This window comes from Haliotis asinina, chromosome 12 (assembly GCF_037392515.1).
Source record: "Haliotis asinina isolate JCU_RB_2024 chromosome 12, JCU_Hal_asi_v2, whole genome shotgun sequence".
NCBI classification, from domain to species: domain Eukaryota; kingdom Metazoa; phylum Mollusca; class Gastropoda; order Lepetellida; family Haliotidae; genus Haliotis; species Haliotis asinina.
In genome coordinates, this window is record NC_090291.1 from 26,691,431 (window position 1) to 26,705,574 (window position 14,144).

The 14,144-nt window shown below is 44.0% G+C and overlaps 1 protein-coding gene across 2 annotated transcripts in view; it reads right to left on the reverse strand.

Annotated features, from left to right (window-relative positions):
• The window catches only part of LOC137258208 (protein VAC14 homolog), a 41,855-nt gene that overhangs the window by 4,846 nt on the left and 22,865 nt on the right, over positions 1-14,144 (reverse strand). For both annotated transcript variants that reach the window (XM_067795790.1, XM_067795789.1), the window contains 6 exons: positions 4,104-4,230; positions 3,580-3,645; positions 2,854-3,077; positions 2,103-2,277; positions 1,768-1,886; positions 1,501-1,580 (listed from right to left, as the gene is read on the reverse strand). In XM_067795790.1, the coding sequence (XP_067651891.1) occupies positions 1,501-1,580; positions 1,768-1,886; positions 2,103-2,277; positions 2,854-3,077; positions 3,580-3,645; positions 4,104-4,230 (791 nt within the window). The remainder of the gene's footprint in view (positions 1-1,500; positions 1,581-1,767; positions 1,887-2,102; positions 2,278-2,853; positions 3,078-3,579; positions 3,646-4,103; positions 4,231-14,144) is intronic.

A 14,144-nucleotide genomic window follows, 5' to 3' on the forward strand; every position in this document is an offset into this window, starting at 1 on the left:
TCACCACAGACAGAGAGGGGTGTAAAGGACTGGGAACATGGGATCACCACAGGCAGACAGGGATGTAAAGGACAGGAGCATGGGATCAACACAGACAGACAGTGATGTATGGGACTGGGAACATGGGATCACCACAGGCATACAGGGATGTAAAGGACTGGGAACATAGGATCACCACAGACAGAGAGGGGTGTAAAGGACTGGAAACATGGGATCACCACAGGCAGACAGGGATGTAAAGGACAGGAGCATGGGATCAACAAAGACAGACAGTGATGTATGGGACTGGGAACATGGGATCACCACAGACAGAAAGGGATGTATGGGACTGGAGACATGAGATCACCACAGGCAGACAGGGATGTAAAGGACTGGGGACATGGGATCAATACAGACAGACAGTGATATATGGGACTGGGGACATCGGATCACCACGGACTGACAGTGATGTAAAGGACTGGCAACATGGGATCACCACTGGCAGACAGAGATGTAAAGGACTAGCAACATGGGATCACCACTGGCAGACAGAGATGTAAAGGACTGGGAACATGGGATCACCACAGGCAGACAGAGATGTAAAGGACTGGGAGCATGGGATCACCACTGGCAGACAGAGATGTAAAGGACTGGGAACATGGGATCACCACAGGCAGACAGAGATGTAAAGGACTGGGAACATGGGATCACCACAGGCAGACAGGGATGTAAAGGACTGGGAACATGGGATCACCACAGGCAGACAGGGATGTAAAGGACAGGGAACATGGGATCACCACAGACAGAGAGGGGTGTAAAGGACTGGGAACATGGGATCACCACAGGCAGACAGGGATGTAAAGGACAGGAGCATGGGATCAACACAGACAGACAGTGATGTATGGGACTGGGAACATGGGATCACCACAGACAGAGAGGGGTGTAAAGGACTGGAAACATGGGATCACCACAGGCAGACAGGGATGTAAAGGACAGGAGCATGGGATCAACAAAGACAGACAGTGATGTATGGGACTGGGAACATGGGATCACCACAGGTAGACAGGGATGTACAGGACTGGGAACATGGGATCACCACAGACAGAAAGGGATGTATGGGACTGGAGACATGAGATCACCACAGGCAGACAGGGATGTAAAGGACTGGGGACATGGGATCAATACAGACAGACAGTGATATATGGGACTGGGGACATCGGATCACCACGGACTGACAGTGATGTAAAGGACTGGCAACATGGGATCACCACAGGCAGACAGATGTAAAGGACTGGGAACATGGGATCACCACAGGTAGATAGGGATGTTCAGGGCTGAGTACTTTCAAACATCATGGGGAGTAAGTTCACAAAATATAAACCTAAATAAATATATAAAATGATCATTGTAATCTAAATACTTTTCTTCAGAAGAAATTCATTACATACTGCAAACTCTTGCAAAGAAGAGCTAGCTTTTGAACAAGTAAACAGAAGAAATGTGACAAATGTGTATACCTACACACAAAGATAGGAGACTCAATGAGCTGTACCAGCTTATCAATCTCCTTGAGGAAATCCACAGTGACCTCAAGGTCACCACTACAGAAGTTAAGGAACTTTCTCCATTTTCACAATATCTATATTGACTTTAAGTGTTTTACATTATCTGCACAGGTGTGTGGTGTATAACATGATACGTACCTGAGTGATAAAAGATGTATTTTTCATGACGTCTGTGTTTACCTGGATATTCAGGGTATTAGTGTGTGACATTACTGAAGGATACAAGGAGTGAAGGAGATTGCAGGCATGTGTGTAGTTCTGTGACAAGTAGCACAGACACACCGTTGCTACAGGGCTGTGACACCAGCACTTGTACAGGCAACAAAACAGTGAACAGCTCTCCTGGATACAAAAACATTTATCTAAAACAACAGCAATATCCTACAAATTGTGCCAAAAGACAATTTACTCTGAACTAAACAAAATTGTAATTAAAGCTGCTGTGACATATGAAGGGTCTCTAAATGAAGATAGTAAGGTTACTAGTTCTCAGAGAACCAGGCATTAACATTACTCAAGGAGTACAATAAACAAAAAAATTTGTTTCTGTTTTTGTACCTCTGTTTGCAGATCTTTGAGCTGAGACCTGAGATGGAAGAGTTCTGTGGAGGTGAGGAGGATGGTGTTAAGTGTCTGAACCATGGTACACACAAATGTCACATCCTCCTCCTGGGGCAGGATCTCAGCCAGACACCGGAACAATGCATCCGCATTCAGATATACAGCAAGCTGTCTACAATAAAAAAAACAAGTTCCAAGCAAAATAAATACTTCCCAGTATGTGTATCTACCTGGTCGGTTCAGGTGAGAGGGAAGCAGTTCCTAGCATGTATATCTACCTGGTCGGTTCAGGTGAGAGGGAAGCAGTTCCTAGCATGTATATCTACCTGGTCGGTTCAGGTGAGAGGGAAGCAGTTCCTAGCATGTATATCTACCTGGTCGGTTCAGGTGAGAGGGAAGCAGTTCCTAGCATGTATATCTACCTGGTCGGTTCAGGTGAGAGGGAAGCAGTTCCTAGCATGTATATCTACCTGGTCGGTTCAGGTGAGAGGGAAGCAGTTCCTAGCATGTATATCTACCTGCTCAGTTCAGGTGAGAGGGAAACAGTTCTCAGCATACCTGGTCTGTACTACTTTGAGGGAAACAGTTCCCAGCCTGCATCATGTTCCTTTCCAAAGTCTGACCAAAGGACACTTTTCAAAACAAGTCAAAATTAGTTTTATTCAGCATTTTGATGAACACAGTTAAAGAGAAGTACACATGCAAGATTTCATACAGCAGTCCAACAGTACAAACAGAATGAGCCTACCTTATAATGAAAGATCCTCTATCTTCCAGCAATTGTCTGTCTGTTTTGAACAGGTCCAGCAGATGAATCATAAACTTGGTGAAATACTGATTGAGACCTTTCTGTAGATCCACCAACTGTCTCACAGGGCTTGGAATTGTCAAATTTGTAGTTTCTGTGGTAAAACTGTCACCAGCAGGATTGGATGAAATTTCTGCCAAGACTTCAAGATCTAGTAACACCACCTGCAATCATATGAGAACTTTCCATTTTGGTTGACTAAGAAATAGTTATAAATACATGTTAGGTTTACTAAATATTAATGACATTAGCTGCAGAGTACTCAAAGATGTTGTATTTCCTGGGATACTGCCAATTGTTTTGGCTGACAAACAAACAAATTTATTCATGTAATATCTTTTCAAGCCCACCACCCACAAAATTCATGCAAATTCTTCCCATGTCCCAAATAAGGTGTCAGTCACTTGACAGGGAACAGGAATTAATAGGAAAGTCAATAAAAACCAGCATCTCATGTTAACATCATGCATGTACATTTTCGAGGGATCTGGGTACAGGTGGTGGCCATGTACATGTACCTCCAAACTCCAACTTACAAATCAACATCCAAACCATATGAGACTACAGTGAAACTAGCACTGACACAAAAAACTGTTTATTTCTAATTAAACTTCATGTTTAATTTCTTTTTCTGACCTTTAATGTAACAATAAAGATTTCACTTACATCATCTGATGGGTCGGACAAAGTGTTGAGAAGAAGTTTGAAGAACTCATCTATATATCGAAAAGTCTGTAAGAGAAAACATGGAAGCTACCGATATCAGGTGGACTGTATAGACCAAATGTCTACTGTATGGAAAATTCAGCACTGCCCATTGAAAACGTACACATCTCTAACTACATCTCCTGTACACAATAGTTCCATAGTTATTAAGCATGGAAACAACAACATGCTACAATGACCCACTCATGCTGGCATGATTGTAATGATGTCGCCTGGCATGTGGTCCTGTACACTTTGGACTGGTAACATATCAGGAGAGGTGTAGCTTGTCTGTGTCTGACATCAGCTGGTGACACTTTCTTGGGCTTCAGTCCTCCCTTACACTGAAGCACTAGGAGCACATGTGGTGTCTACTGAGGCATGTAACTTGGATGAAATTGTCATTCTGTTAGCCCATTGACAAATGGGTACACAATAGGGGAGATGATAACATGACTGTTAATTGTGATTTGTGAATCCTTTACCTTATTGGGTGTCTTTGATAGAAGTAGGCTGAACCAACGTAGGGCTGAAACTCTAGTCTGTATAGCTTCGTTGCCTAACATTCGTTGTAAAACTTTGATCACAGATAAAACATCCAACTGTATTGCACTGAAACAAAAAGGCACCATGATCACACCATGGTGCTATGTTTCTCACTTGCATGTAACCGTAAAATCTCAATGTAAAAAGAACAGAAAGCAAATGAACAACATTGGCTGCTGTAAATCTATTATTTTTTTGTGTGCTTTTTCCCTGCATTCAAAAGGAAATTTTTATAGTAAAATTGACATTTCATACTTATCATGACTCACGCTTATTATGCTTGTTACCTTGATATGATACGAATTATAGCGGAACACTTGAAGCCCTTGTAGTTTCCACTTAATGTTCACTCTCCCATGAATTGTCTCCCTTTTCCCACAAAAATGTCATGTGGCTTGCCATGCTCTCTCTCCTGAATAAGTCCTTGCACTTAGGTTTGATGACAAACCCCGAAGTGTCTGATGCAGGTAGGTTGGGAGGGCTTGATGCCATGAGTCAGGATAAGTATAAAATATCAACTTCACTTAAAAATTACATATATGTCATTATCCTGACTCATGTTTATCATGCCTCCAGTATCAGTCTTTTCAACTGCCCTCCTTCCTCGGGCAGTTAATGAAAGACCTCAGGCTTCTGCAAATAATAATGCCCTGAAAAATAGCAATACCCTCATAATAACAAGTTTAATGCTTAACAGCATGTTCTAGAGTCAACAGGTACTGAGGGCACTATTACAGGCCATTCCTTTAGAAGGGGTGGAGCATCTTGGGCTTTCCAGATCGATTTGCCTGGAGTCATGCATACCTTCAGACATACCTTCACTATTTGGATATTAGTACCAACCGCAAATTAGAAGCCATGGAAAGGTTTGGGAAGGTCTTGCCTATAAAAGAGTCTGCATAATTGAGCGTGCATAATTAATGATCAGAATTGGAAATTTTAACTATAAATTGTATATTTATATACTTATCCTATCTCACGTTATGCATCTCTCTTCCTCTCTTTGACCCAGCATGGAAACATGCTGTCAGCTAAGTTGAATCAAATGTTCTTGGCCTCGGACCACCCAACCTCTGCCCCTGCCTGTCAATCATCCTGCACGCACAGCCGATCACGTGACATCCTCTACTTGTCATTCTCTTCTTGGAACTACAGGTAATCTGTGATGCGGGGAAGGAAGGGTGAGCATCCATTGTGTGAGATAGGATAAGTATATAAATATACAATTAATGGTTAAAATTTCCAAATTTTTAAACTTATCCTATCCTGCTACTCCATACTTAGGATGGGTTGCTTTGGAAACCCTTTGGCTTACACAACACAAAATCTCTACGGAGTGGGCGGTCTTGAGTAAATGTGGTTTCAGCTGCAACTTTTGCAATGCAAAAAGACGCAGTTTGACAAGGAATTAACAACGCCACCCCACGAATTATCAGGAGACCCCAGTGATCTGGCATGTCCCTGCTTCGAAACTACCCTCCACAGACACATGCTTGACGGTGGTGAAAGATGCTTGACGGTGGTGAAAGGAGGAGTAGCCTGGATGCTCAACTAGTTTAACGTTTGGTACCGATCTCCCTACTTACCAAGGTGAGAAAAGACCTAGGAGCGATTGCTTCGGAAACCATTAGGTAATCGGAATTTAACGCTTCACTGACGTGATTGCTCAGAGAGTAGAGGTCAATAAGCGGAGAGTCGATCATCTCTACATGTGCACAAGACTGCCCGCACAGTCTATCCAGCCATGGGTATGACAGTACACCATGTCCTAGTTCCCTAGATGAGAACAATCTAGCCCATTTGAACAAAGTACATAAGATATGGATAACATTGTTATCGTTATTATGTACATGGCAAGACCGAGAACGCGGAGATGCTTGTCTGTGTGGATGGGTCAACAACACCTTCTGCACCAGGACCACTGTCGTATGGACTGAATTGATGAGGGCCTTTGACGTCTGTGGTAATGAGCGGCAAACACAGTAGCTGACTTCAAAAAGCAACCTTCCATAATAGCTTACAGTGAACAATTCCTATGGAGCGCCATGGTAGAAGAGAGCACACGTGTCTCATGAGGCTTAGCAGACGAAGCTGGTGGCAACTTCGCAAAGGCATATGCTCGCAGGATCAGGGATCTCAACCAGAGAGCCAAGGTTGTACGCGATACTTCTACTTTGGAACCCATCGAAAGCGGGATGAAGAGCCTCTTGCGCAGTTAGAGGCAGCTAAGTAGATCCTCAATGCACAGTTCAATCAAACTGGGCACAAGGATAAATCTTCAGTGTCTTCTGAACCCAGGATAGAGGACAGCAGAGGGATACTGAAGGTATGATCCGGTTGTCCCGGTAACCGGTTCTTGGCAAGGAAATCCCACCTTAAGCCTAGGAACACTCTAGAATGTCAAGAACTTCAAAGCATACTTGCGAAACATCCAACACATGTAACTCAGATATCTGCACAGCTGTAGCCAAGGCCAGAAGGAAGAACATCTTGAAAGTGACAAGCTCAAAATCTTTCCCAGTCAATGGTTCATATTCATTCCAAGTAAAATGAGCGAAGACAATGGACAAATCCCAAGCCAGGGATCTAACCTTCCGTGATTGATCCGCCAATTATGCGATCTCAACAGAGGTCGCCCAGGGACAGTAGAGAAGTTACTCCGCTCCGCTGCAATAACTGTGTTAAGTGCGGTTAAGTAGGTAGATAACGTAGCACCCCCCCAACTTCCTAGTAGAACGTAGGTGTTGAAGATGCTATGTTATCTGTGGCAATGCTGTCGTGACAGACATAATGCCCTTATATCTGCAATACAACTCGAAATTCTTCCACTTGTCACCATAAAGCGACCTCGTGGATGTACAATGCACTGTAGTGATAGCAGTAGCAACACGTTTAGAATAACCCTTGACCATTAATGACCAATGCAAATGCGCCAAACGTGCAGATGGAGCGTTAACAGAGACAAATGTAGTTAATCGGAGTGAGGATGCACCAGTAGATCTGAACGAACAGGAACTGGATCTGGATCTGCTAGCTCTCGAAGATCTACGAACCAACTCCTTATCGGCCAAAAGGGCGCAACCAAAAGCAGTGTCATCTGTCGAACGTAACTTGAGAAATACATGTGGAAGAAGGGTCACTGGGAGAAATGCGTAAGCGTTAAGACCGTCCCACGGATTTGCGAGAGCATCTAGTCCCCAGGCTAACTGATCCAGAATCGCAGACACAAACAGTGGCAGCTGATGATTGTATCTGGTGGCGAACAGGTCTATAGTTGGCTCCGTCAGCGGGAGGCAAACAGCCATGGGGACGGACGCTTCGGATGTGACAGAGAGTACGTGATGACATTCTTTACCCCTTGAATGTGATTGGTTCGAAACCACTATGCTTAATGAGTCTACCAGGTTGAAAAACTGTTGAGTCCACCTCAAAAGTTGGGTCGACCCCTTCGATTTCATCCCATTGATGTACCAAACGACCGCTGCATTGTCCGACATTATCATGAGAGGCAAACCTCTACGGGAGATCACTGCCCTGCCACTTGCTGATCGAGAAGGTTAGCTCCCCACCCATGTAGTGACGCATCCACGTACAGGTGGTGAAATGGCACCAAGTGCTCTAAACAAACTCTGCCGCAAATGTTCGATTCTTGCATCCACCAGATGAGACTGAAGCTCCCTGGGTAACATGATCAATGCGGACAGGTCGCCCTTCCTGATATAAGGAGCAAGAAACATTTGCAAGGGTCGAAGCTGAAGTTGACCCCTGAGAGTGAGAGCCTGAGCAGACGACAATAACCCAAAAAGCTCCTGCCGGAGCGTCCTGGGCTGAGACAAGGCAAGGGGAATCAAACGTAACATCTTGTCAAACCTGTACCTAGGCACAAAAAGTTTGCTGGCCTGAGTGTTGAATGCCGCCCCGATGAACTGTAGACGGCATGTAGGGATCAGTTCTGACTTCTTTAGCTTCACCAACCAGCCTAATTGGCAAAGAAGCCGCATTCAAACTTCCATCAGAACTCAACTGACGACGGTGACAGTGTAGCCGATCGCCAAAGTCTACCCAACACATGAGACGCTGTAGTCCGTGACGTGGTTACAGGCAACGAGACAGGAGTCCCCGGATCCTGACGCTGAAGCGCCACAGCAACTCGTAATACAAAATCATCAAAGATCATGGGCTGCGACGTAACTGTTTCCGATCCTGAAACCCATGAGCTTGGTAAGCTTGGTGCAGCACTATAACATCTGTTGCTCCCGTAACACCTGAATACCTCATCGAACAGGTACGCCCTCACCGCTGAAGTAAGCACATGTGGAACTGACATAGAAACAAGAGGTGCACTCCCACACCCCACACTCCCGAAACTGCTTCCACTCAACCCAGCATGTTGAGTGACTACCCTGTGAATCAGCACAGATTATCACCATCCACCAGTGGAGAAACGATCAGAGATGAAAATCTGCGCACATGCATGGATGCTAGACTGAACCTGGGAGCGCTAAAACCGTCCTTAATCTTACTCAGGTTAGCAAATGTCATATCAAGTGACGCTGCTAACTGCGCAAAACATGGCCTTGTGGGAAGAGTAATAGAACCAAACTTCCCCGTCTTCATAGAGAACATTGATAAAACGTCTGCTGGCGAAACGCTTCGCTGTTGTTGCAAATTGTCAGCAATCCACACCAGTAAAGATGGTGTGTCTACCGCATCGACGCTGACATCTGAACTCGCCAAGCGCCCAGGAACTGGCGCCCAGGAGACCGGCAAAGTAGGTCTTGATAAAGGCATCGATATAAACTGCAGAGCGCTATGTAACGAACCAGTCACGCCTGAGTAACCTGTAGAGCAAGTTACTTACGGTGCCTTGACAGCTGCAGACAATACATGTGGAGCAGCCATCGACATAAGGGGCACACTCCTAACCACTGCACTGCCGACTGTATGTGCACTATGTGCTGCACTCAAACCAACATGGGAAATAAACACTCTGTGATCAAATACCGAACCGAAGTCATCCTGAGTAAGCACTGCATCAAACTCATACTGTTGTCAAGAGAGTGGCGCTTCAGAATACAGCACCGCACTGGAGCAATATGGTTGAGGAAGCACTGAACCGTCACTGCCCTGTTGTTGTGGAAGCGCTGCTTTAGTGTGAATCGCCGAATCGACCATAAGTGGTTGAGTGAGAGCCGCATCTAAACAAAGCTGCTGCTGTGAGCACATCACTTCAGAGTGAACTGAAGCGTTCGTGTGAAGTGGATGGGAAAACGCCAAATCAATTCCACCCCTATCACTTATAAGTGAATCACTGCATCCAACTCGATCAGCTGAGCTGCAACCACATTGTGGCCTTGAGTGGAAGACTCACACTAGAGACTTCGTGAGTCAATGGATCGGTCTGTGAATCGATGAATACTGCGGTATCGTCAGAAAAGATGTCAGATGCAAGGAAGGTTGTGGTTGTGATAAAGCCACCATACGTGGTGGCGACAATGATTTGCCCACATCCCACGAGGCCTCCGAATTACTAGGACAAAACAACCATCTCAAATTCTCACTCAAATTCTCACTACAGAGGAACTCCTCGTCTGACGTCTAGTTTCTATTACATTGATGCAACGTGATCCACCCATGTTTATTCACAATTCCAACTCATATCTTCACAGAGACAACACGCGTCCAGGACGTCACATGATTGGCTGCATGTGCAGGATGATTGACAGGCGTCTATTGCAGGGGCAGAGGTCGGGTGGTCGAAGGCCAAGATGATTTGATTCAACAAAGCTGACAGCACGTTTCCACACTGGGTTAAAGAGAGGAAGAGAGATGCATAACGTGAGATAGGATAAGTTTAAAAATTTGTAAACTTGAGGTTCTAACATTTCTTTCACCAACAATAAACTATTTAGTTTTTTAGTGTTCAAAAAAAGTGTGAAGTTTTAGTAAACTCCATGCTGACACGTTTCACGATGCATCTTCCAGCCTTTTGAATTTATTAAGTCATGTTTTAATTGCTTGTTATGTTAAATTTAACGTTGAAGTTAAAGTACAGTTTTAGGTTACAGTAAAACTTATTTTAACAGTATGCAAAGAGTTGCCTCCCTTTGACCAGCTGATGACATAACAGAACTGCAATCTGAATTTATTTTCCTTTGTGTTGTGGACATCTCGGAACATCATACGTACAGTGAGCATCCGCAGTGGCGACCGCTGTCGCACACAAGTTTTTTACCCTCCACTCCTTCCCAGTAGCTTTACTGGTCTCTGGAGTCACACAATGTAACCACTGGATCAGACGCATTGTGGGGGCTGTAAGATGCCGACGTGCAATGACTGGATCGTGAATGTGATTCACTTCTTCCATTCCCGCCTGACGTTCTCAGACATTGAGGGTTCACTGACATGTCTTTGTAGTCTCATGTAGTCTCAGGGACATTCATGAACCTTCTTTCTCCTTCCTTGTGAAGGCGGCATCTTCCAAGCATGAAGATGTTCTGAAACATGAACTGAACTGTCTTCAGTTCTAGACTTGTGGGATGAGGACGTTGATCTCACAGGAAAGTAAACTGCTTTGTGAAGAGGCCCAGGATGAAGTTCTGCATTGCAGGCTGGAACTGGCATGATGTAGTCAAAGTGTTCAAGAAAGCTAAGACGTTGTCTCCATCTTCCTGAAGTTGCGATGAGGCTGCACTGATACTGTCTCTGCTGACTGATGTCTGCATTGCTTCAGACTGATGTGCATTGCTTGAGACTGGTCTGCATTGCTGAAGGCTGGTCTGCATTTCTGGAGGCTCAGGGCATCGATCAGCTGAACAGCTGCCATAGTTGCAGGGGTTGCTGAAGTAGTAGCATTGGCATTCTTGTAGGTCTTACTGGTACTTTAGGCAGCAGTATTGGAGGGTCTGCATATACGTCTTCCTTGTCAGGAGGCACAATGTCTTCATTAAACGAGCTCTGATACACTGATCTGCTGAAATGAGTTCTGCTGCAGACAATGAAGATATCTTCCTTTTTGCCTCCTTTGATGTTGACTCAGAAGTAGCAGATCTCTTCCTCAATGCAGCTACAACTCAGCAGATGAGGACTGCCCCTGATTTATGCATTTAAGCAGTATCATCACCCAGTCCACCGCACGTCTATATATACTAGGCACATAAAAAAAGGCACATACAAAAATTTAAAATCTAAATTTATCAAACCTGCATGGACACATAAAGAGTTAAACTCAGAGATAAGTGACATGTATCCAACATGCATACACGTGCCACGTTGAATGACGTCGGTGTTTTTGTCCTTTATATGTGCAATACATTGTTGCACATGCATTCCGGGAAAAAGAAACAGAGCGAATGAATGCCTCACAATACTGTCTCTTTGGAAAGTGCAACCCCTACTGAAACGCATAGCATGCCAAGGCTAACGTCTGCATATCATCATTCATTGGGGATGGTCTAAATGACAAGTGGCTGCACATGTCCACCGCCATCATAACACCATTTCTGCACTGGTGAGACGCTATCAGAACACAAATGACGTCATCGATTGGCCACGTTCTGGATGTCCATGTGTAACAACATCAAGACAGGACAGAGGATAAGGATGACCCATCTTCACCACAGGTTTCAGACTGCAGTGATAACTGCCCAGACCATCCCAGGACTTTGCCACATTCACCCCAACACAGTTTGACAACATCCACTTAATCACAGCATCAGACCACGACATCCCGCCATAGGGCCTATCCTGACACGTCATCAACAAGCTCGCCAAATGTGGTGCTGAAATCATGTCCGCAGACCTTTGTTTTGGTGGAGAAATGTTGTTTTTACAGATGAGTCCAGGTTTAACATTTCCCATAATAATGGACGTCAACGTGCCTACAGCTACATGGGAGAATGTTATGCACAGGTCTGTGTCTTGCAGAGGAATCGCTTTGATGGTTGGTCCGTTATGATTTGGGGGGGAATAACACCACAACAAAGAACTCCTTTGGTGATTGTTCTGGGCAAATTAACTGGTGTGATGGATCAATATCTACTCCGTCTTTTTCATTTGCCAGATAACGTCGTTGACCTTGCAACAGAACTTGAGAGAATCTGGTGCGACATCCCACAAGCCTTCCTTGTACATTTGATAGGCTCTGTGCGTTATCAATGCACTGCTGTCCTCAATGTCAATGGCGGACATAGACGTTATTGAGCTTGTGACATGGTTGTTTGACCCATCCTGCTTGTGGACTTGTGACATCATTGTGATCCCTCCATTAAAGTTATTATGTACCTCTGCCATTGTTACTGTACTTATTGTAATATGTTATTGTAATATTTTGACAATGCACACTTTCTTTATGTAGCTAGTATATGTAACCAAATAATGATTAAATTGCAAACCTGACAAATTAATACAGCATCTGAGAAGGAAACCAGAAGAACATAGATTACTGCATGATGGTCATTGGGAATGAGGATTAGATAGATGGTACCTGCAGTCACTGTAAGATTTCATTACATGTATACGCTGATAGATGGTACCTGCAGTCACTGTAAGATTTCATTACATGTATACGCTGATAGATGGTACCTGCAGTCACTGTAAGATTTCATTACATGTATACGCTGATAGATGGTACCTGCAGTCACTGTAAGATTTCATTACATGTATACGCTGATAGATGGTACCTGCAGTCACTGTAAGATTTCATTACATGTATACGCTGATAGATGGTACCTGCAGTCACTGTAAGATTTCATTACATGTATACGCTGATAGATGGTACCTGCAGTCACTGTAAGATTTCATTACATGTATACGCTGATAGATGGTACCTGCAGTCACTGTAAGATTTCATTACATGTATACAAACTACATTATGATCAATTTATGTCAGTGTGAAAATATTTCTCAAAATTCTGACATACGTTGTGAGCTACCTGTAGCCAAAAACATACGCAGCGTAATTTGGACCTAAATATCAAAGGACATGCGGTATACGGGACTCTTGTGCTTGCACAACCATCCACTTTGGCGATGAAGGAGAGAGGGAGAAACATGGCATGTCACATGACTGTTTGGGTTGGGGGCAACTTATGGGTGAGTGAACATTACGGTTTTATGGAAACTACAAAGGATTCAAGTGTTCCACTTTCATTCACATAGGAGACATGCATAATGAGCATGAGTGAGGACAAGGAAAAATTACCTGTGTTACATTGACAAAGCATGCTATGTGTAATAATGTTCAGGGACCTGGAGTACTTACTAGCATGTTATCATGTACTGTCAGAGTTTAGTAGTGTTCATGTACAATGATGCCTGTGTTATTGTTGCAGGATATTTATACAGCACACATATCCATACTACTGGTACATGTTCAAGGAGCTGGAGTGTTCCTTGATCAATGGATGTATTTTTTCTGGCACTCTTCTAACCAACTCATCTCCCTGGGGAGTATTTAACCAAAGCTGCCTATTAGGCGCAACGAGTTATCACACAGCCTCATCCTCACATTGTACCAATTTCCAGCTGGCTAGACTCTGACACAATATTTTGTAGAATAATGCTGTTCGGTAGAGTTCATGTACAGTCATGCCTGTGTGCCATGGTGTGCATGCCCAATCACGCCTGTGTTCCATAGTGTTCATGTAAAGTCATGCCTGAGTTCCATAGTGTTCATGTACAGTCATGCCTGTGCTCAGTAGAGTTCATGCACAGTCATGCCTGTGCTCAATGAGTTCATGCACAGTCATGTCTGTGCTCAGTACAGTTCATGTATCAAGAAGTCAATGGGCACCAGCCCATTTTAAAGCTAAGACTAGATGCCGTGAAAATGTTAGGCTAAAATAATTGGGAAGACCTATCCTTATCTAGAGAAGGTTATCTAGCAACTATTTAGGGATATCGTAATCATTTGTATTTACAGTTAAAAGAATTTTTTTGAAGATATGATGGTTCTGCTTTTTACAGCAAAATAACTATTC